Here is a 21,784-nt window from a genome sequence, read left to right on the forward strand (position 1 = left end):
CATATCACTATTACTTACAAATAGGATATCAAGAAAATAACTTTAATATATATGGACCTTTTGAACACATTATAATGTTTATAATTTGATAAAGTATAAACTATGTTAATAAGGATTAAGAGAGTTGTTTAAGATAGCTTTGACTCTAAGCAAAAATGACTAAATATGGACTAACTAATACTCACTCCAAAGCAAGAATATGTAAATGGAAGCTAAGAGTGACATTACATCTTTTGATTTTCTATAAATAATTTCCTTAACGTTAATAGCAATATACTTTACTTTGCTTGTAGTGATATTATCTTACATACACGCTTCAAATTTTTCCTTTGTGAATAAAATTTAGGAATACATAAATTGACCTATCTTTTTTTTTTTTTTTTTTTTTGTAACTTAAATTGACCTATCTTTTTCTACCTAGTTGACTATATATTGACTGTATACGACCAAATCAAGAGGAAACGTGAATCATTAAATTAAGGATGTTCTTATTTTGTCTAGAATTCGGTATGCATCCAAATCATATGTGCGCATCAATATCTCTTCAAGTCGTGTAAGAAACTATAATATACACTATAATTTTAAAAAGCAAAAATTTGAATATTTCCATTGGTTAATTCCTTATTATATCAGAAACGTAAGAACTAGATAATACCGACCACGTCTTTAATAATCAACTTTCAAGGTTCTTGTCTTCCAAATTGATAAACTATTGTTCATTCACATTATATATATATATATATATATATATATATATATATATATAATATATATGTATCTTTTTGTTTTGTTAGTATTTATTTGTGGGTTAAGCTACAATAACTACTAGATGATAATCCGCGCCATGCGCGGATTGAGTTTTTTAAAATATGTCTAATGCATCTTGTTATCAAGATTTTTTTTTTTACATTTGATATAGGGTAGACATTCGGATACCATTTGGTTCAGTTTGATTTGGTTCGGTTCAGTTATGTTTCGATTTTTTTGAGTTCGATCCGGTTCGAATCTACGGGTTCGGTTTGGATTTGGACTCAGATAACTCATTTTATTTTTAAAAAGTAAAATTCATATATACTTTAAATTTCTCAAAATATAAAAATAAAAAATTATTTATAACATATAAATGTGTATAATGCAAGCTAAAATACTTAAATTTAACATAAAATTTGGTTAGTTTCAATATTCGGATAAGAAATCAATAGATATTTGAAGTATTGGTATTTTGAATATCATTTAACTATTTTAATCATGTATTTTTAACTATTTGTAAATATTTTCAAGTATTTTGGACAACTTAATAACATTTTATATATTTTGTATATTCTTTTAGATATTAAATTCTAAAAATAATTAATATATTTAAGTATATAAATCTGGTTTCTTTATATTCAATATCCGAAATATTTCGTTTCGGATCAGGTTCCATTCTAAAAAATATCATCTTAATAACATCTAACAATTTTTGGTAATTTATAGACGTTTTAAAAATTTTAAAATATAACATATATGAAAAATCTATTTTTTTAAATATGTTTAAGTGATTTTTTTTGATAATATTAATTAAAATAAAATGTAGAGGATACAAATTTTTTTATCAAATATTTTTTATTTGTAATCATTAATTATCATATATATATTAATTATATTAGGTAATTTCGTAGCTTTTATTTAAGGAAATAAACTTACGTAGATTTTATTTAAGGAAAGAATTTAAGACTACTAATTAATATGATAATTAGTTTGATAAAAAGTATAATATATATTTATATATGGACCAACATATTTTTCTAAGGATTTCTGAGAATCATTCTAGTGATGACACGTGGCTACAAAACATGTTGTAATGTTCCATGATTAATATATAGGGGATTTAGGGATGATAACTTTGAAGGCCAAGGAAGAGCTCTTAAGTAAAAGAGAGCGAAAAGTAATCCTCAATGACAATTCTAAGAAAAGTATCAATTTAAGCACATGCAAATATTCAATTAACTTTCCAAAAAAGCATAAAGAAAAGCAAGTTTTTTTTTCTATAAACGTTTTAGCAGTAACAATTAATCTAAATGTTCACAGTGATTACTTATTAGTGACGAAATAGATGTATTATATTGGGGTAGTTATGTGAATTTGTTTTACACAATTAAAGTTAAATCAAGCAATATAGCTGGAAGAGGTATAATTATCTACACAATAAATTATTTTTTTGAATAATGCTAATTAGCTTAATGGCTGCACTTACCATAACTAAGCACATATCCTGAGCAAGACTGAGAACTCAACGGGCTAAAACTTTCGAATTTAATTCATAATCAAAAGCAAAAACTTACCAAAAATATCGATTCTATAAATACACTAATTTGACTATGAACAAAATAACTATTCTACTATTTTAACATTTTGACCCAAAAAAACTATTCTACTAAATCGCAAGAAGAAAAAAAATCAAATTATTTTTCTTGTTATTCATAAAAATTAATAATACAAATTAAGGTTATTGTTGAAAAACTTACTGTAGAAAAATAAAACAATCAACATTTAGATACATATTTAATAAAATAATAATATTCGAGTTTCTGCTTGTTTTAATTTGTGAGATAATTATAATAAGAATCTTGCCAATGAAATACTCTAATTTCTGATAAAATAATCACAACGAAAATAAAGAATAAACATCCAAACCAGTAGTTAATTAACAAGAATAAAATACTAGTTTAAAGGCAAACCGAAGCCTCTAAAGTTTGATGTAAACCTCCGAAAAAGCCAAAAAATAATAATATAAAAAAAGAGATACACTGTTACTAATATTAAGAGCTCACATAAACAAAAAAAAAAAAGGATCTCTCCCAAATCCACAAACCCCACTATCAATTCCTCTCCCCCATCACTCTCTCTTTCTCTCGTTTTCTTCGGCTGTGAAGCAACAGGAACTTCTAAAATCCCTGGATTTCCACAAACCCCCCTGAAAAAAAGTTTCGATTTTTGGTTGAGTCTGTGGGAGAGAGAGAGAGAGAAACAGAGACGAATCTCTTGAATGCAATGTGAGTGCGAGAGAGAGAGAGAGAGAGATCAACGAAGAAGAAGAAGGAAAGTTTGCTTTTTTCCACACTCGGAAGCACAACAATGGTGGCCGCAGCAATCTCCGGCACCGACCCGAGAAACCCACCTCGAGATCGACCCAACAATGGCGGAGGACAGAGAAGACCTAGAGGAAAACAGGTCCCCTCTCGCTACTTATCTCCTTCTCCTTCTCACTCCCTCTCCTCCTCCACCACCACAACGACAACAACAACAACCTCCTCTTCTTCCTCTTCCTCTTCGCTAAAGACGAGCAAACGCTACCCATCTCCTTTACTCTCCAATTCCGCTTCCAATTCGAACAAAACGCCGTCGTTTCTACCCAAACGGTCCCAATCCGTGGACCGACGCCGTCCCTCGCCGTCTCCGGCCACCGAAATGTCGGCGGCGACGAAGATGCTCATCACCTCCACCAGGAGCTTGTCGGTTTCCTTCCAAGGCGAAGCCTTTTCCCTTCCCATCAGCAAAAAGAAGGAAACCGCCGCCGCCGCTCCCGTTTCTCACCGGAAACCTACTCCCGAGCGGCGGAGATCGACGCCGGTTCGAGATCACAGGGAGAACTCCAAGCCTGTGGACCAGCAGCTCTGGCCTGGAGCCTCCCGATCCGTCCCCCCGAACCCGCTTTCAAGAAGCTTAGACTGCGGTAACGAAAGAGGAAAGCTCGGATCTGGTGAGAGCCCTAGGGTTTCTATTAATGGAAGGTTGAGTTTAGATATGGAAGGTAGAGATCATGGTGAGTATTTGGAAACTGGGAGAAGACCAAACAATAATGACTTAACCGCTTCTGATACTGATAGTGTCTCTTCCGGTAGCACTAATGGAGGAGAACTCTCAAAGTCAAAGAGCTTGCCACGTAACGTCATGGCTTCCGCTAGGTTCTGGCAAGAGACTAACACCCGGTTAAGGAGGTTGCAAGATCCTGGCTCTCCTCTATCCTCTTCCCCCGGTTTGAAAACTAATGTGTCGTCATCAAAGTTTGGTCATTCCAAAAGGTTCTCTAGTAGCGATGCTGTTCCTTCATCGTCTCCTCGTGGTATGGCCTCTCCTGTGAGAGTTGCTTCTGCTAATATTCGGTCTGCTTCGCCGAGTAAGCTTTGGGCGACGACTACTTCGTCTCCGGCTAGAGCGCTTTCTAGCCCTTCTCGAGTGAGGAACGAGGTTTCTGCTCAGATGAACGCTTATAACCGCAACATCAACACGCCTTCGATTCTTAGCTTCTCTGCTGATGTAAGGAGAGGGAAGATTGGGGAAGATCGTGTTATGGATGCGCATTTGTTGAGGCTTCTGTATAACCGTTATCTTCAGTGGCGGTTTGTCAATGCGAGGACTGAGTATACTTTAATGGTGCAAAGATTAAATGCAGAGGTATGACTTGTTCATCTATGCTTAGGATCTTGATGTATGGAAACTCATAGTTTAGGCTCATTCCATGACAAGAGTGAGATTAAGCATGAATGTGAAATCTTACCGAACTAGAATTAATGGGAAGAGTAGTGAATTAAGTATACTTAGTTGAAATCTTGCAAGAACATGGTCTAAGTATAAACCTAAATGCCCTTTCTTTGCCTTTTATTTCTCTCTTTGACAGAAAAACTTGTGGAATGCATGGGTATCAATCTCAGAACTGCGCCACAGCGTCACGTTAAAGCGAATCAAGTTGCTTTTGCTAAGGCAGAAACTGAAACTGGCTTCTATTCTCAGGGGACAGGTAAGAATGTGATACTTTGTGCCAATGTCTTAACTAAGATTTGTTTCTTTTTATTTTTTTGAGCTAGAAGACAGATAGATATTCTGTGGAATTTTACTTAGTTGCTGTGGCAAGAAAAGGAAGTTTTGGATGTAACTTAAGTTAGTGCATAATGGAAATTGTACTGTAACTGGGTTAAGCAAATGAATCTGGACTTTTAGTTAATTATGTATGCATGGTTGTTTTATCAAACCTCTAGAAGTTGGTATATACTTACTTGCATAGAATCATCCCACAACATTCTGAATTGATAACTGTAGTACTAGTACATTCTCATTGGTGTTACGTATGAACAGAAAGAATAGTACGGAATGTTGTTTTTAGTATAAGTGATAAAAAAAACTTGCTTGTGTATTTGTTAAAATTGTAGATGGGATATCTAGAAGAATGGTCTCTTATGGACAGAGATCATTCAAGTTCTTTGTCTGGAGCGACCGAAGCTTTGAAAGCCAGCACGCTTCGTCTACCAATTGTTGGAAAAACCGTGGTGAGCAGTACCTCTCTGACATAACAGCAGCTATATGATTGTTTTCGCTTTTTAAGTTTTGAAACCTTTGGTTAACAAAAAAAAAAAACTTATGTACTTCTGGAATGGTTTAGGTTGATATCCAAGATCTTAAGCATGCTGTTAGTTCAGCGGTCGATGTAATGCAAGCTATGTCGTCTTCCATATTCTCACTTACGTTGAAGGTGAAATGCTCCGTCTCTCTCGTAGTGATTATTGAAACTGCACATGTCTTGAGTGTATTGAACCTTGTGTTATATGCATAAAAGTTTATCTATGTTGATGATGGCGAATGTTATTAATCATATGGCTAGGTTGATGAAATGAATTCTGTAATGGTGGAAGCGGTGAATGTAACTGCAAAGGAAAAGGTTTTGCTTGAAAGATGTCAAGGCTTCTTATCAAGAGTAGCAGCTATGCAGGTAACGTATCTTCTTCTTCATAATCATCCTGTTTAGAGATTTTAATCTGCCATGTCTACCGCCATTCTTAAACAGGTGACGGATTGTAGCATGAAGACGCACATAATACAACTAAGACCAATCACAAGCAGCTTGACTTCACAACAACTGTAGAAAGAAAAAAACTGATCTTCCTCAACAGAACAGATTTGTTCTTTTTGACTACTACAACAACAACAACTATTCTCACCAAGAACAGATTTGCTAACACGGTGTGCCTTTCCCTTCCTCCGAATCACTGTCCTTATCGTTTTCAAAAGGTGAGATTCGCAGTCTATCATCATCATCCCTCTATGCTCACTCTCTCTTGCTTCTGGTAGTTCTACGTTTGTTTGTTTTTTTTTCATGTAAGATTGCAAGTAGTAATGCCTTCTAAAAAGTAAGTAAGCTTTAGTTTTTGTATACAAAAAGTTTTATATATTCCTAATGGTTCTTTGGTTTGTGTACATAGTAATTGTATTATGACACACTGATCTTGTCTGCTTTTTTTTTTAGTTGTAGACTTGCCACCGTTTTTTTATTTATGTTAAGATGTCTTGTCGTTTCTAGTTTCCCGTGCCATCATAAACGCCCTGTTGTCTGTTTGTCGATAAGCAAAGTACAACAAGTGAAAGAGAATGTAGAATGTGCGACAGAGATTTGTACCAAACCAATGTGCATATGATTACTTTCCAGCAAGAAAGTGAGACAAATGAACCAATTTCTTTTGCTTTTTTATATAATACAAAAACAACTAAATAAATGTGAAAAATCAAAAACTAGATATCATATGTTAGTTAGGTTGGTCAACTCAAAGAATGAACAAACAAAAAACAACACTTAGAAAAATCCTGATTAGTATTTGAGCAATTGTAACAGCTTGTTCGCTACAATTGCACTTTCAGCCTCCTCAACGTCTCGGCTGATGTTATCATCAAACTCAGGCAATGGATGTTCATTGAGATCTAACAATCTTAAAAAATTCTGCGTTCTATCCGACACAACACTCTCATGATTGGGACTGTACTTGTCTCTTCTATCCGACTCAACACTGTCATGATTGGTGGGACTGCTGGACTTATCGTCTCCCGATATAACCTCGTCGTCGTGACTACGTTTGTGACCGCCTAGAATGCCACCATAGTGACGACGTTTGTGTCCACCGAGAGCTTGTCCAGTAGGAAACTCAACGTGACATATAGAACACTTGTGTATTTTACCGGATGGGGCCATCCTTGGCCGCGTTTTCCCTCCTGCTTCTGCGTTTGCGTTTTCAACAAGTGGTTGCAGCTTAACTCGGTGGCTAGCCTTGTGTCCGCCTAAGGCTTGGTACGAAGTAAACTCTTTTCCACATACATCACACTTGTAGGAATCAAACCTCTGCGGTGTGTCCGTCTGAGTTTGTGGTTGATGTTGTATCCGTAGTGGTTGCGGTTGTCTTTGTGTAGGCAAATTACGGGATAGCTGGAGGAGAAAGACAGCAGGTGCATCATCTTCGGACCAAGGTTCATTATAATGAGAGGGAGAAAGATTTCCATCATAATTAGAAAGCTTTCGTGATGACTGTGCGCTACTACTTCCCAATGTAAGCTCGGTAGAAACGACGTCGTCTTCGTACTCGTCTACTTGTTGTTGCTGGAACGGTATGATTCTTTGTTCCACCGTCTCAGAAGAAGAAGGAGAAGGAGTCTCATCATCATCATCACTTGAACACTGTCCACCGAGAGCTTGTGTAAACGTCCTAAATCGAGAAGTATATACATCATCAACATAATCCTGTTGTATTGATTGGTCACTACTTTGTAATCTTGGCTCAACGCAAACAGTACCAGTCGCACACTCTTCTTCCTCTTCTTTTTGTAAGCATCTTCTTTTTGGAGAATGGTTTTGGATTGCACACTCCAGCACTCTTTTAACGGTGGCTCTTCTTGATGGTGAAAGTTGCATCATAGCGTCAACTAATTGTAGATCCATAATCCCGTTTTTATCGTTTAAAGACAGAAACTTTGGAGTGATTCTTAAGTGCTAAGTGCTAACTTATATAGTTGAAGCGAAAGTTCAGTCGGTATAACTTTTCCATTGTTCTCGTTACTAGAAGTAATCGGATTATGGAAAGTGAGCTGTCAAAAAAAGAAAAAGATTTACAAATCCCGAAATATTCTATACTAAACTCAATCTAATAATAATAAAAAGTTAATTTTTTTTTAATATTTCCATATTATGACTATGAGTGACAGTATTATAGAAGAAACATTACTAAAAAGGGTCGATTCTCTTGCAACTCTAAAATGGCAATTAACCAAAACAAAATAAGGAAATTTTCTCTCTTTTTGAGTTGTAAAGCAAGTACCAAACGCGTAAGCGTCTGACAGCTGATAAATATCCTTTTTTTCAAATATTAATTTCATCGTGGTATTATGTTAAATTCAACTTAATAAGATTACTTTTAGTGCAAGTAATTCATAGTCAGTTTCATTGAAAAAGTTACTTGGATAATAGTCTTAAGGAAATAAATCCTAATACAATATATCTTTGTTTCAATCCTAATACGATGAGAAAAAATAGCATATAATTTTTTTGCCAAAAAGCCTATCCGTAAAAAAAAGAGATTATTTTGTATTTCAAATAGATGGTCGGAGGCTTCAGACATTTTTGATATCGGTTTGTTTGTTTTTTTTTGCTTCTTTTTCTTTGATTTATTTTGCTTTCAGTCATTTAATTTATTTGATTGTCAATTTATTTTAAATCTAGCAAAAAAATTGATTTTTTTTTGTCGACAGCATTACAGACTCATGTAGACTATGTAAACCAAACTGGTTGCTCTGTATCCATATGGACAGTAAACGATCCGCCATAATGTTTTGCGTCCTTGGTATATGGATAATCTCTGAGCTATGGAAACTCCTTTTAGGACTCCTGATGTCTTCTAAGTAACTTGCAAAAGCCGGCCATTCTTCTGGTTCCGAAACCATCTTCGCCAATTGAGAATAATCCGTTGCAAATGTAACATTATATTGCCGCAAATTCCGCATGCATTCCATTGCCCAAATGAGAGCCTCCACTTCTGTGTGTAAAAGTGACTGACTAGCCCTTGTGTTTCTTGCTCCCAAAAGTCCTTCGAATCCTTCCAAGGTACTATACCATCCTTGTCCTGAAAAGGTGTCATCCGTTTTCCATGATCCATCCGTAAAACACCAACGTTCCGATCGAGCCGGGGGAACCGTGTCCGCTGTATGAGTAGCAGCATTCTGCCTCTGATCCACCTCTTTCTGTGCTTCCTTCGAAAGGAAAGCCTCTGTGGTTGCCAGTTGAAGAGTATCCCTAGGATCCATATCCATATTGCTAAATACTTTATTATTTCTTGCTTTCCATATATACCAAAGTATCCAAGCAAATTGATGATTTTCCATTGATGGCCTGATTCTCCAGAATAGGTAATCTATATTCGAAAATAAAGACTGTCCTGGAAAGTGATCATGATGCGTTGGAATCCCGGAGAGGGCCCAAATTTGAACTGCTGGTGGGCATTCAAAGAAAACATGATTTATAGATTCCTCAGATGCTCCACATCTATCACAATTAATATCCCCTTTAAGACTTCTTGATCTTAAATTCTTCCGAACTGCTAAACATCCTGACACCATTTGCCATAGAAAATGCTTCATCTTTGGTGGACAACGCACTTTCCAACAATGAGCTTTAAGATCAGTTACTGTAGGTCCAAACTCTATTACCCCTTTGTCCCGATCTGGATATGCTCGTTCTACCTGATATCCTGATTTAGCCGTATATTTTCCATTTTTTTGTAAAATGCCAGCCATCCCGATCGACTGTTTGTATCCTGCTTAAAGGTATACTCTCGACAATTTTAATATCCTCAGGATCCATTATCTCCTGTAGAGCTGATAAATTCCATGAACGTGATGCTGTGTTGATGAGAGAATCAACCGTAAGATCTGGTAGAAGAATATTTTGTTTTTTGTTTGCTGGTCTCGGGCGGTTGGTTGGGAGCCAGGGATCATTCCATACTGATATGGAGGACCCTGATCCCACCCTTTTGATTAGTCCTCTGCTAACCAGAGATCTAGCAGAGACCATACTTCGCCAACCATAGGAAGATGAGTACGATCTGATCGGTTCCAGGGGTGAGGCATTCCTGAAGTATCGACCTTTAAAAACACGAGAGAATAGAGTATTTGGTTTCTCTATTAATCTCCATAGTTGCTTACCAAGCATGGCTGTATTGAAATCCGTGAAATCCCTAAAATCCAACCTTCCATCCTCCTTTGGCTCACAAACCTTGTCCCACGATTTCCAGTGCAAGCCTTTTGTGTTTCCACTAGGACTCCACCAAAATTGTGCTACCGCACTTGTTAGTTTTTCCACCACTGTTTTCGGAATTCGATAGCAAGACATAATGTGGTTAGGTAGGGCCGTTGCCACCGATTTTATAATTACTTCCTTACCTCCTTTAGAAAAGAACTTAAAAGTCCATCCATTTATTCTATTGGTTAACCTTTCCTGAACAAAGCTAAAAACTTGCACCTTGGACCCTCCCAGACTTTCTGGAATCCCCAGATATGTTCCCATCCCACCCAGATTCTGAATTCCCATAATGTCCCTAAGTTCCTGGCGGGTAACTTCATCGATTTTATGGCCAAACTGAATTGACGACTTTTGAAAATTTATCTGCTGTCCCGAAACCTTTCCATATGCCTTAAGAATTGCCAAAATAGCCTCACACTCCTCCTTTCGTGCTCTACAGAAGAAAATACTATCGTCTGCGAAAAGCAGATGGGATACTGAAGGACAAGCCCTTGCTACCTTTATTCCGGTCAACTTTTTGTCTATTTCAGCCTTTTTGATATTTGCTATTAGTGCTTCCGTGCACATAATAAATAGATAAGGGGATAAGGGATCCCCCTGACGTAGCCCTCGATTTGGCAAAATTTGTCCTCGCGGTTTCCCATTTAACAAAACTCTGTATTCAACCGAAGATATACATTCCATCATTAACTGAACCCAATGGTGATCGAACCCCATTTTAGTGAGTAAAGCCCGAATAAAGCTCCATTCCACCATATCATATGCCTTACTCATATCCGTTTTTATGGCCATAAATTTATTTTGACACACCTTATTTGTCCGAAGCCCATGGAACATCTCTTGTGCAATTAGTATATTATCAGAAATCAGTCTCCCGGCCACAAAAGCCGACTGTGTTTCCGAGATTAAACCAGGTAGACAAGCCTTTAACCGTTGACACAACACCTTTGAAATTATTTTATACCCAACATTACAAAGACTTATTGGTCTAAGCTCCGCCATCCTTGTCGGTCTTTCCGTCTTAGGGATCAGGCATATATTTGTTACATTTAAACGTACATCCAACTTTCCCGTAGTCAAAAAATTGTTGACTAAATCCAGAATATCCTTTTTAATGATGTGCCAAGAATGTTGGAAAAATAGTGTTGTCATTCCATCTGGCCCCGGTGCCTTTTCTGGGTGCATCATGAACAGTGCTTGACGCACTTCCTCCTCTGTGGCAAGCCTAATAAGCCTTTGATTCGTTTGCTGAGAGATAGTGGGCCGAACTTCATCTAGGAACGCCTCAAAATCATTAGGTGATGTAGTACTAAAAACATCATCAAAGTAATCCACCGTAACCTTCTCGATTCCATTATCCTCTACCACCCAATTTCCATTTTTATCGTATAAGCCCACTATTCGATTTCGGGTCCTCCGTTGTTTTGTTAAGGCATGAAAAAATTTCGTGCTACGATCCCCTGCCGTATTCCACGTATTTCTACTTTTCTGTTGCCAATATTCCTCTTCATCCTTATAAGCCTCTTGTAACTTCCGAGACACTTCCAAAATATCCTCTTGAGATCTATTATCATATGTTTGCACCTCCTCCAATGCTTTTTGTAATTCAGCTATTTTATCTTTTCCAAACGGAGGGTTGTTTTTGCACCAAATTGAAAGTTCATGTCTGCAGTTGATAATCTTGGACACAACATCCCCCAAATTCCCTACCGGGTTCCTTATCTCTTTTGTCCAGCCTCTGGCAATAGAGTCCAAAACACCATCCTGTCCTATCCATCTTTTGTCAAACCTGAACTGTCTTCTGCATTTAGCCACTTTATCCTCGAGAAAGGCGACGATCGGTCTATGATCTGATCCCACTAGCTTTAAATATTTTGTATAAGACTTTGGAAACATGGAATGCCATTCTTCGTTTGCCAGTGCGCGATCTAAACGACATCGAATCATCGTTGCTTTACCATTTACTTTCATGCGTCCTTGCCAAGATAATTTATTACTCCTTGCCGGGAATTCCAGAAGTCCACTATTCCGAATCATGTTATTAAAGGATACAAAGGTGTCTGCACCTCGGAGTGGACCTCCCTCCTTTTCATGATTTCCGGTAATTTCATTTAGGTCACCAATAATGAACCACTGATCGTCCCTTGATATTCCATATCTAGTTAATCTTTCCCAAACTTGATCTCTCAATTTCTGAACTGGTTCTCCATAAACAAAAGTCATAAAAAATTTCTTCCCCATTGTCTTAGCCGCTATATCAATCATCCTAGGACTGGAATATAACACTTGGACTTGATATTCATTATTATAATATAACGCGAGTCCTCCACTGGATCCATTTGGATCCACCGTCACAATGTTATCATACCCAAAGTGCGCTTGAAACCCTTGGACAAAAGCAAAATCTTGCTTTGTCTCCGATAAAAAAAGAAAATCTGGCTTATATTGATGCCATATTTCTCTAAGGTAACTAATGGTCCATTTACTTCCCATCCCTCGACAATTCCAGCTTATTACTTTCATTTTAAAAAGATGATCTTGCTCGTCTGAGCCATGAATAGGTGGGCATGAGGAGACCCGTTACTTCCATACAACCCGATACAATCCCTTTGTAATATGATGACTAAACCAATTTGTCTGTCATATTTGGACCAAACCAACCACCAGCAATCACGACCATTCAAATAAACCCAATTAGTCTCCAACTTCCTGCATTTTAAAATTACCTCCCAGACATACAATAAACGAGATATAATAATATTTGGTCGTTTTGAATACATGTCAAGACAAACCCAATAATCATCTGAATCATCCACTTTCTTAGACAAAAAAACCACAAGAAATATTGGCACCTGTTGTCGTAAAAGACAAACTATAGGTCCATGACTTCGAACATATTGAAACCCTGCCCAATCTCCAAACTCCCACAATAAATGAAACTCATATTTATCGATGGTTCCCCAAGAAAAACAGTAAACACACGCCTTATAAAGACGGTAGACAGACATTGTCACTCCCCATACTCTTGCCTTCCAGTTTCGTCGCCAGCACCGATCCTGAAGCGACTTTCTAAACCTCAACTTTCTGTCATTAGACTTATGAACATCTCCATCCTGCCACAAAACACTCATCCATTTTCCATCAGTAACCCATAAGATACCAAACAAAACACTCATCCATTTTCCATCAGTAACCCATCGGAAAGAAAATATCTTTTTCGAAATGATCAAATCGGAGAAGATATCTTGTGAACCACAAATCCCCCACTCAACATTAAACCTCAAGATACGTATCCCAGAAAATCTCGATTCAATTGGACCCTTTCCACTCTCTGTGAATAGATGCCAGAAAAGGCCAATACCTTGATTCTGTGTCGATTTCCCCATATTCAAAAGTGGCCACAACAATCCCACCATCGCCACTTCAACCTTGCTATAAAGTCTTCCGATTTCCTTTCCCCAAATCCCATTGTATCCCTTAATCATATCTGTATCCACAGAGAAATGCAACTCCTCTCTCCTTAACCCCATATCTCCGATCCCAGGATCCCACCCTTTCGAAACCATTGAAGAAACCTAGATCGCGGTGTCGTCGCCGCCGCCAGCAAAAAAATTGATTGTTTTGTGTTTTTTCTCTTCCCATGAATCTGTAAAGACAAAAACTTCGGTTCAACTAGACTAATTAGAAAAGATAATTGACAGATGATTCTTCATTTAATAGTCATTGGAGTTTTTGATTGTTGCTGGTTCTTCGTTTAATAGTCATTGGAGATTTTGATGCAAACTATAATTATTTTGAAGGTCTGATGAAATTCTAATTAAACAATTGTTTGAACCATAACCTCTTTGACTCTTTTACATCATAAAGTTATCTCGTCTTGGTGGCCCGAACAATTAAAAAAGAGTAGCAATTGTTTTCAATTCATGAAACACGATGTTTTGGATTTAACACGATTGTCTCCTTTAAAATTCAACTATTCTAAAACAAAGATGAAACTTTTACATAAAAAATAAAAAAAATTAGTTTAGTTTGGACTCCTATGTATTTTTTCTTTACGTTTGTTTTTAGTTCTCATTTTTAGAAATTTTACTTCAAACGCTTGATAATACAATCCAGTATTAAAAGAATTAAAATACAATAAATTGTATTAGGAAATAAATCTTAATACATTATTGTAGATACAATATATCTCTTACAATTTGTAAAAAGTTCATGTACAAACCGCAGATATTTTACATAAAACAACAAGATTAAAAAATCCCTATAAGAAATAGTAATTTAAACTACGGAAGTGTCTACGGGTCTACGGGTTGCAGAACATCCCTGTTAAAAAAAAAAAAAAAATTATTGATAACAATATAAAAATTAGAAAATAAAATTTCAAATAATAAATATATACAAGTTCAGTATATAACTATAAAATAAACTTCCAAAATACTTCAACACTAACTTCTGTAAAAGAAGTTCTAAATCTTAGACATCTTAGGGTTAAAAGTTAAAACCAGTTTCAGATATGCTAATTTAAAGAATAATTTTTCATCTTGAAGATGGTTTGAACCCGACACATAAAACCAAATGTGATAAAATCACTCATACAATTCAGATGTTAACTCGATGTTCATGAAAATATTTTCACAAATTGACACCTTTCTTATCAAGTTTTACACGAAAAACTGCAGTGGACATGTTTTTAAAACTTATTTTGGCTGTGAAGTGAAGTGTGAACAAATACAATGGCTTTAGCATCTGAGATTACTGGCTTATAACTAAAAAGAGTTCCCAAGTAGAGAATCATCAACACACAAACACTACTTCTACGCTTCACTCTCTTCACCTGCAACACATTTAGCTTCTTCTTCTCTGTCACCTCACGTACAGACCATCTGTTTTATCAAATTTTCAATACAACCATCAAAAAGTATTTTTTTTTGTCATATGTTGTGTGATAAAAGGAGTGTGTGTTTACCATTTTGCAGTTGTTTCTTCCTCTCAGTGTCTTTAAAGCTTCTTCAGCGTAAGCTTGAGCTTCTTCTGCTTCAGCTTCTGCTGCCTCTGCTTCCTTTGCAGCTTCTTCAGCCGCTGCCATGGCAGCTTCTGCCTCCTCAACTGCCTGTTCTGCAGCCGCTTGCGCCTCGTGTGCGTTCATAGTCTTCATCCTAGCTAACTCTGTATCAATCTGAGCCTTTGTCTGAACATTCACTTCATCTCTCTCTGTTTTAGGTGAAGGCAAAGAAAGAACACTCTGTTTTCCAGACGGTGTTCCCAAATGTCTTCTCCTGTGGGAAGACAAAGGAGTGGTGTGTGGAATTCTATACCTGCGTTTAATCTATAAAAGTGAAAATTTGGATCAATAAACATCAAAAGTCAGCCGTTAATGAAGCATGTCTCTGTTCTACTAACAACCACGAAGTAAATTGATTGTACACAGACTATAATGCACATGATATAAATCTTACCTTGATGAGTTTACCACAAGCTGTCAAGTACTTTAGCTTGGTAGACAGCAACCGCTTGAAGTCTGGCGGTGCGTGATATTGTTCCTGTACGACGGAATAAAGCAAGTGTTAGGACCAAGTACGCAATGATCATGGAGAAAGAGGAGCTAATAACTAAAATACCTCAATGTAGGCACCAATAGTTGTTTTGTTAGAGCCACCAAGCTCTTTCATAGTAGATATTGCTTCCATTATGAGGCTATCCAGCCTGCAACATTATTAAAAGGTTACAAACTGGCTATAACAACGGATTCACACGTTATGAGACATCTGCGTATAAGTATGACACTTAGACCCCCCCCCCCAATCACAGTTTCACAATTAATAAATCAACATCGAAAAGATGGAGCAAAACCGTTCACGTGCTAACATAATCAGCATCTCCTATTCGGTAAAAGAAACAGAGACATAGATGATATATCTGACCTTACATTAGGTCTCCTTGGAGTAGGAGTAGTGGGAAGTTGCAGTGCAGAAGTGCCGGTGGTGGAAAAATGCTTAGCATCAGCCATGTCTTCATCACTTTGCAATGAGCTTGTATTAGCAAGTGAGCTATCATCCTGTTTAGGAAGCGAGTGCGTCCTTTTAAGAGCTAACCTAGACTTATCACGCGATCCCCACCCATTGGCCATGACACTCATATTTCTCCACTTGTCCTGTCTCACAACACAGTAAGACCAAACCAAATCAGAAAAAGAAAGAAAGAAAGAAATCACAAATAACAATACAGATAAGAAGGAAGAGTGTATGGACCTTAAGATCCACATTGGAACGGAGGTACAAGACTCCACTAAACTCAGGGTCTTTGAGAATGGTGCGCCATTTGCCAGGTCCATGCTTGACAACGCCAGACTTTAGAGCTGACTCTTCTTCTTGAGTCCATTTCTGCTTAGGAGCACCCATCACGGGTTCGAAACGCACCCTACAGTCAATGTTAAGTATGTTCTGCAACACATAAGAAAAAAACAAATAATACATCAATCAAGAGACCAAACAAGCATCTGGTAAGAAAAAAAAATCTCTTCAGCGGATCAATTGTTTCTCAATTAAGAAAAATAAAATTTGGTTCTTTTCAATGTACCCTACAGTTTTCTCTCTAATTGCAATAAAACCCCTAAATCACTGTTCATGCGGAAACCCTAAAACCGTAATTCAGAAATTTTAATATATTTTTTCAATCGAAATCTCCTTTGACGACATCAATTTTGGGTTTGGGAAGGAAGAAAGTAAAACCCTAGAAATTGAAGAAAAAAGATTCCTTCTTTAGATTGGAACCTAATCTCATGCTGAGACAGAATTATATCGATCTACAAAAAAAAAGAAACAGATGAATTCACCGGTGATTTTCCGAGGGGGATTTGATTGTCGCGAGACCGAATCAGATTTTTCTTGGTGGAGATTTTGCTACGATGAGATTAGGGTTAATGGGAGATGAAGATTCGGACTAAGGGTGAACCGGTTGGACCAATTATGCTTAAAACGTGTTTTTTTTTTTGTTGTAAAAACGGCCTTAAATCTGGTCACCGAGGGCTAGTTGATTTCGATAGATATAGAAATTCAAACAAATTATTTATTATTAAATTTATAATTTTACCTTTTTAATATTATTGAATTATATTTATTTTAATAATAACTATATGTTTAAGTACAAAAATATAAATCTAATTACAAACTTACAAATTTTAAATATCAATTAAAATTTACCTATTATATTTTATCAATTTTATTTAAATTATGATATATCCAAACAAATACACCTTTTAATTATCTACATATCTAGTTTAGTATCCGTTACTTTAGTTTACATTAATTTACATTAAGTTATGTTATGTTTTAATTTAATATTTATTAACATGGTTTAATAACTTTAATTTTAACAGAAAATCATTTTAAATTTAATTTTACAGAATAATTTAACAGAAAGTTTGTGTGGTAGGACCGTAGGAGTAGAGTGCGTTATCCCTTGTTTTATCATATGGACTAGAATCTGACCGGCAATCCAGTCTTAAAAGACGGATATATTTTTTGTTTTAATTTATTTTCATATTTTTGTATTTTGGGATTAAATTTTTATTTTTCTATTTGTAATTATATTTGTGTATAAATATTAATCAAAATATATTTTATTAAATAATAAAAGTTTAAAAATTGATTCGGTATACGTTCTGTTAGGACTGGATTGCCGGTCGAATTCGCCAATCCGCGGATTTCAGTTTTGTTTTGGTCAAAAATATGATCCGTACAATCCGCGAACAAATAATTTGTACTGGCACCCGCCCATTTAATTTGGCAGATCCGTATACGCTATGTTAGGGCTGGATTGCCGGTCGAACCCGCCAACCCGCGGATTTCAATTTTGTTTTGGTAAAAAAATACGACCTGCACAACCCGCATACAAATAATATATACTTGCACCCGCCCATTTAATTTGGCAGTTATCAGCGGGTTATAATTTTATAAAAATAATTATTTAATTTAATTATTATAAAATATATAAAAATATTTCTATAATAAAAATTATATATTTTTAAAATTTAAAATTCTTTTTTAAATTACCATATTTAAGAAAAAAATTTACTTTCTTTTTTATTTTTTAAATATTTTCGGGTCGACGGGTACCTGTAATCCAAAATCTACCAACCCGCACCCACCCCAAATATAGTTTAATATGGTTAATATGGTCAACTATATAAGTTAGGAATATAGTTTATTTTTATTAGTTTATAAGTTAGGAATATAGTTTATTTTAAACAATATTCCTAAAGTTTGCAGCACATTATATTTTCTTATTAATTACCTAATATAATTAGTCAAAAATACCCGTATTCTTAAAACCTGATTTGGAATCGACCCAAAAAATCAAAGTCTCATTTTCTATTAGACCTGACTTATATACTTGAACGAATCTTAAAATGTTATCTCCAAAAACCAATATCAAATCCAGCCGGCACTGAAAACCAAATTTGTTTTTGAAAAATGTTTGAAAAATAAATCTTAATATATATATATATATACACGTAAATGGGTTAATATGATATTCACTAATTTTAAGTAAAATCACATTTAATAAATATTTTTTTAATTAAATAACCTATTTAAAATCTGTTAAACTAGATGAATTTATATGAATATTTATTTTTATTAAGAGTCCACTTAAACTCCGTTAAATTTTATTTTAATATTATGTGTTTTGTTAATTGATAAATTTAATGTCTATGTAAAATATTTAAAATTTGAATAAATTAATTTTTGGTTGAATAAATTTCAATTTTTGGGTGAGATGGAAGTTATATTGTTGTAATATGATGATAATGATTTTTGAAAAAAACTGACATTATAAATAACATTTAAAAATTATAGTAGAGTACACGTTTATTGTTGCAGTTATTTTCAAAAGAATCGGGACAGTTTTCACTTCACAAAGCTTAAGTCGTCATCATCATCTCAAATGAAGTTTGGCCATAGAATTTTTTTGCCGCCGACATGGATTGTGTCTTCACCGTGAGACCTCTGTCACTTGTTTGCACCAAATGCAGCATTTTAGGATGATAATGGCGAAGCCTATTAATCAGCACCTAATGGGCTCAAGAAGAATAACATAATGGCGAAGCCTATTAATCAGCAACGATGCCTAGGGCTGAGCGTTCGGGTACCCATTCGGGTTTCGGTTCAGTCCATTCGGGTTTCGGGTTTTCGGGATCAAAGATTTTAGCCCCATTCGGATATTTTTAAATTTCGGTTCGGGTTCGGTTCGGATCTTTGCGAGTTTGGTTCGGGTTCGGATAACCCATTTAAAATGTTTTTAAATTTTCAAAATTCATTATATACTTTAAATTTTCAAAATCTATAAGAAATATAATATATTACATATAAATTTTCATAATATATATATGTCAAAATACCTTAATTTAACATATAAATTGGTTTTCTTTGAATATTTGGATAAAGAATCAATAGATATTTAACTATTTTGGGGTTTTCAGTATACTTTAGTATTTTAAACATTTACTTTTGACTATTTACATATATTTTCCGAGTATTTTGGAAAACTTAAAGGTATCTTATATATTTTTAATATTTTTAATATACATTACATATAAAAATAATGTATATATTTAAGTATATAAATTTATTTCGGGTACCCAAAATATTTCAGTTTGGATCGGTTCGGTTTCGGTTCTTTAAATACCAAAATTTTAAACCCGTTCGGATATTTAATCAATTTCGGTTTGGGTTCGGTGCTACTTTTTCAGATCGGGTTCGGTTTGGTTTTTTGAGTTCGGATTTTTTTCCCAGGCCTAACGATGCCCATGGGGTAAGAGTTTCTTCGGTTCGGTTATTTTTGGTTATCAACCGGTTACTCCGGACTAGATTTTTTGATCAAACCGGACTTGATATCCATCGACCATCATGTGAAAGGTCAAAAATAAGAAAACCCTAAGAAAAAAAGAGTGTTCCGTTCGACTGAGAGAGTGGCGAGTGGAACGGCAACCCCAATGGAGGCGCGAAGAAGAAGATCGTTCCCAGAGTCAGTAACCGTGCAGATCATCGCGAGACTACCTCTGAAAAGCATCGCGAGATTCAAATCGGTGTGCAAACAATGGAGATCGTTGATAGAATCGTCATACTTCCGCAGCCTCTTCGTCTCTCTCCACCGAAACTCATCTTCCTCCTCCTCCTGGTCACTTATGTTCCCAATGAAGTATAAGAATCCCATCACCGAAGCTATAGGCTTCTATGGATGCAAGAGATGGGATCTTCCCAAATCCCCAGCCTCCTATTTCATCCCTTTTCAACGGTATCCCAATCACCCTCCCTTAGACTATTACTACATTTCTTCCTCAAACGGATTGGTTTGGATTGAAGTGGAATTCGGATTTGACGAAAATCACAATACCGTAGCCAAATCATTTGTGGGCAATCCAGTTACGCAAGAATGGGTTGAGATCCATCAGCCTCAAGATCCTTCTATTATTCCCACTAGTTTGCTAACGCGTGTTGTGAACGGTGTCGTTTCAAGCTTCAAAATGATCAATACTACTTATGAGGTTAATGATACAAACGATGTACGGAGCATGTATGTGTATTCTTCTGAGATAGGGGCATGGTCTTTCAAGCGGCTTCGCTCCCCTGTTCCCCTCCAGCGAGCTGGTTTTAACAAGCCTTTGATTCTCAACGGGATGGTTTATGTTTGGGACAAGAGAGTGGATGACGACGATGATACTGCCCCTGGAGTTCTTGTAGCTTATGACTTTTTTGCTGAAGAAGATGATAATCAGTGTCGGATTATACCTCTCCCTGTCCCGTATAGCAAGTGCGTTAGGAGATGTTTGTCTACTTCAGGAGGAGATGTTATCTACGTTGAAATATTGGAGCGAAGATTGAAGGTTTGGAAGCTCAAGAGTAACAACTCTGATGGAGAGTGGTGGCAGTTGACGAGAGAGGAGATCGACATGGCCTCTGCGGGCTTTGATGTCGATTGTTTTCCTTTGGGAGTTAACCCGTTTGATACTGATTCGGTCTACCTATGGAGTCGGCAACACGGTTGCGTGGTATTTGGTAACTTAAGGACACGAGAGTTTACTCTTTGTCAGGATACAGAGACTTGGAGTGATGGTGAAGGTAGTTGGCGCATAAACACGTCTGATTCTAAGAAGTATCTGGATACATATGAACTTGATGCAGCTTTGGTCGTCACGTTATCACAATTTGTGCCCCCACAGTGGATGGATCCGGTGCCTCGCCCGCCGTATTGACATCCTTCTTGTGTCAATGTTTTCCTAGTGTTGATTCTGTTTTGTTTCGTCTCAGTTTTTAATTAAGACACTATGTATCAGGTCTTCTCTTTTGTCATCGACTAGTTGCTCACACTACATATTTATGACTTAAGTTTGAATGGGTTTCTTTCTTTTGTCATACTCAAGTGAGCGATAGAGAAGCTGAGGTGAGAGAGCTTGTTGAAGAAGAGACAAGGTTTTGTAAATGTGGTAGTCGTGCTCGGCAAGTCAAGTTGAGGAAAGAGATTTTTTTATTTTTTTTCCTTCCTTAAATCCATTAAAACTTTGAAAAACAGAGGTACAACTATTGAGGAGAGTCAACTCCCACCACCTACAAACACTACAGCCTACAATGCTGTAAAAACTTGCAACGCAAAGGACCAAAAACCGAGCCTCTGCTCAGAGACAAAGAAGGAGGTTTA

At 36.2% G+C, this 21,784-nt stretch overlaps 4 protein-coding genes across 4 annotated transcripts; 2 read left to right on the forward strand and 2 right to left on the reverse strand.

Annotated features, from left to right (window-relative positions):
- Window positions 1-2,798: 2,798 nt before the first annotated feature.
- On the forward strand, window positions 2,799-6,331 carry LOC108808236 (QWRF motif-containing protein 2). The gene is made up of 6 exons (XM_018580415.2): window positions 2,799-4,437; window positions 4,661-4,780; window positions 5,190-5,306; window positions 5,420-5,509; window positions 5,639-5,746; window positions 5,822-6,331. The coding sequence occupies exons 1-6, from the start codon at window positions 3,118-3,120 to the stop codon at window positions 5,897-5,899; spliced, it is 1,833 nt and encodes a 610-aa protein (XP_018435917.2). The 5' UTR covers window positions 2,799-3,117; the 3' UTR covers window positions 5,900-6,331.
- Window positions 6,332-6,477: 146 nt separating this feature from the next.
- LOC108842259 (uncharacterized) lies at window positions 6,478-7,769 on the reverse strand. The gene has a single exon (XM_018615123.2). The coding sequence runs from the start codon at window positions 7,736-7,738 to the stop codon at window positions 6,620-6,622; it is 1,119 nt and encodes a 372-aa protein (XP_018470625.1). The 5' UTR covers window positions 7,739-7,769; the 3' UTR covers window positions 6,478-6,619.
- A 6,927-nt stretch (window positions 7,770-14,696) lies between these two features.
- LOC108808244 (telomere repeat-binding factor 1) lies at window positions 14,697-17,080 on the reverse strand. Its single transcript, XM_018580421.2, has 7 exons — window positions 16,923-17,080; window positions 16,339-16,530; window positions 16,012-16,241; window positions 15,709-15,793; window positions 15,547-15,630; window positions 15,057-15,416; window positions 14,697-14,973 (listed from the first exon to the last, which is right to left on the reverse strand). The coding sequence occupies exons 2-7, from the start codon at window positions 16,486-16,488 to the stop codon at window positions 14,959-14,961; spliced, it is 924 nt and encodes a 307-aa protein (XP_018435923.1). The 5' UTR covers window positions 16,489-16,530; window positions 16,923-17,080; the 3' UTR covers window positions 14,697-14,958.
- A 2,132-nt stretch (window positions 17,081-19,212) lies between these two features.
- Window positions 19,213-21,501, forward strand: LOC108812332 (F-box protein At1g49990). The gene is made up of 2 exons (XM_056990643.1): window positions 19,213-19,234; window positions 20,017-21,501. Exons 1-2 carry the CDS (start codon window positions 19,213-19,215, stop codon window positions 21,339-21,341), a joined length of 1,347 nt encoding a protein of 448 aa, XP_056846623.1. The 3' UTR covers window positions 21,342-21,501.
- Window positions 21,502-21,784: the final 283 nt, after the last annotated feature.

The sequence above is a fragment of the Raphanus sativus genome, chromosome 1 (assembly GCF_000801105.2).
Source record: "Raphanus sativus cultivar WK10039 chromosome 1, ASM80110v3, whole genome shotgun sequence".
Taxonomy (NCBI): domain Eukaryota; kingdom Viridiplantae; phylum Streptophyta; class Magnoliopsida; order Brassicales; family Brassicaceae; genus Raphanus; species Raphanus sativus.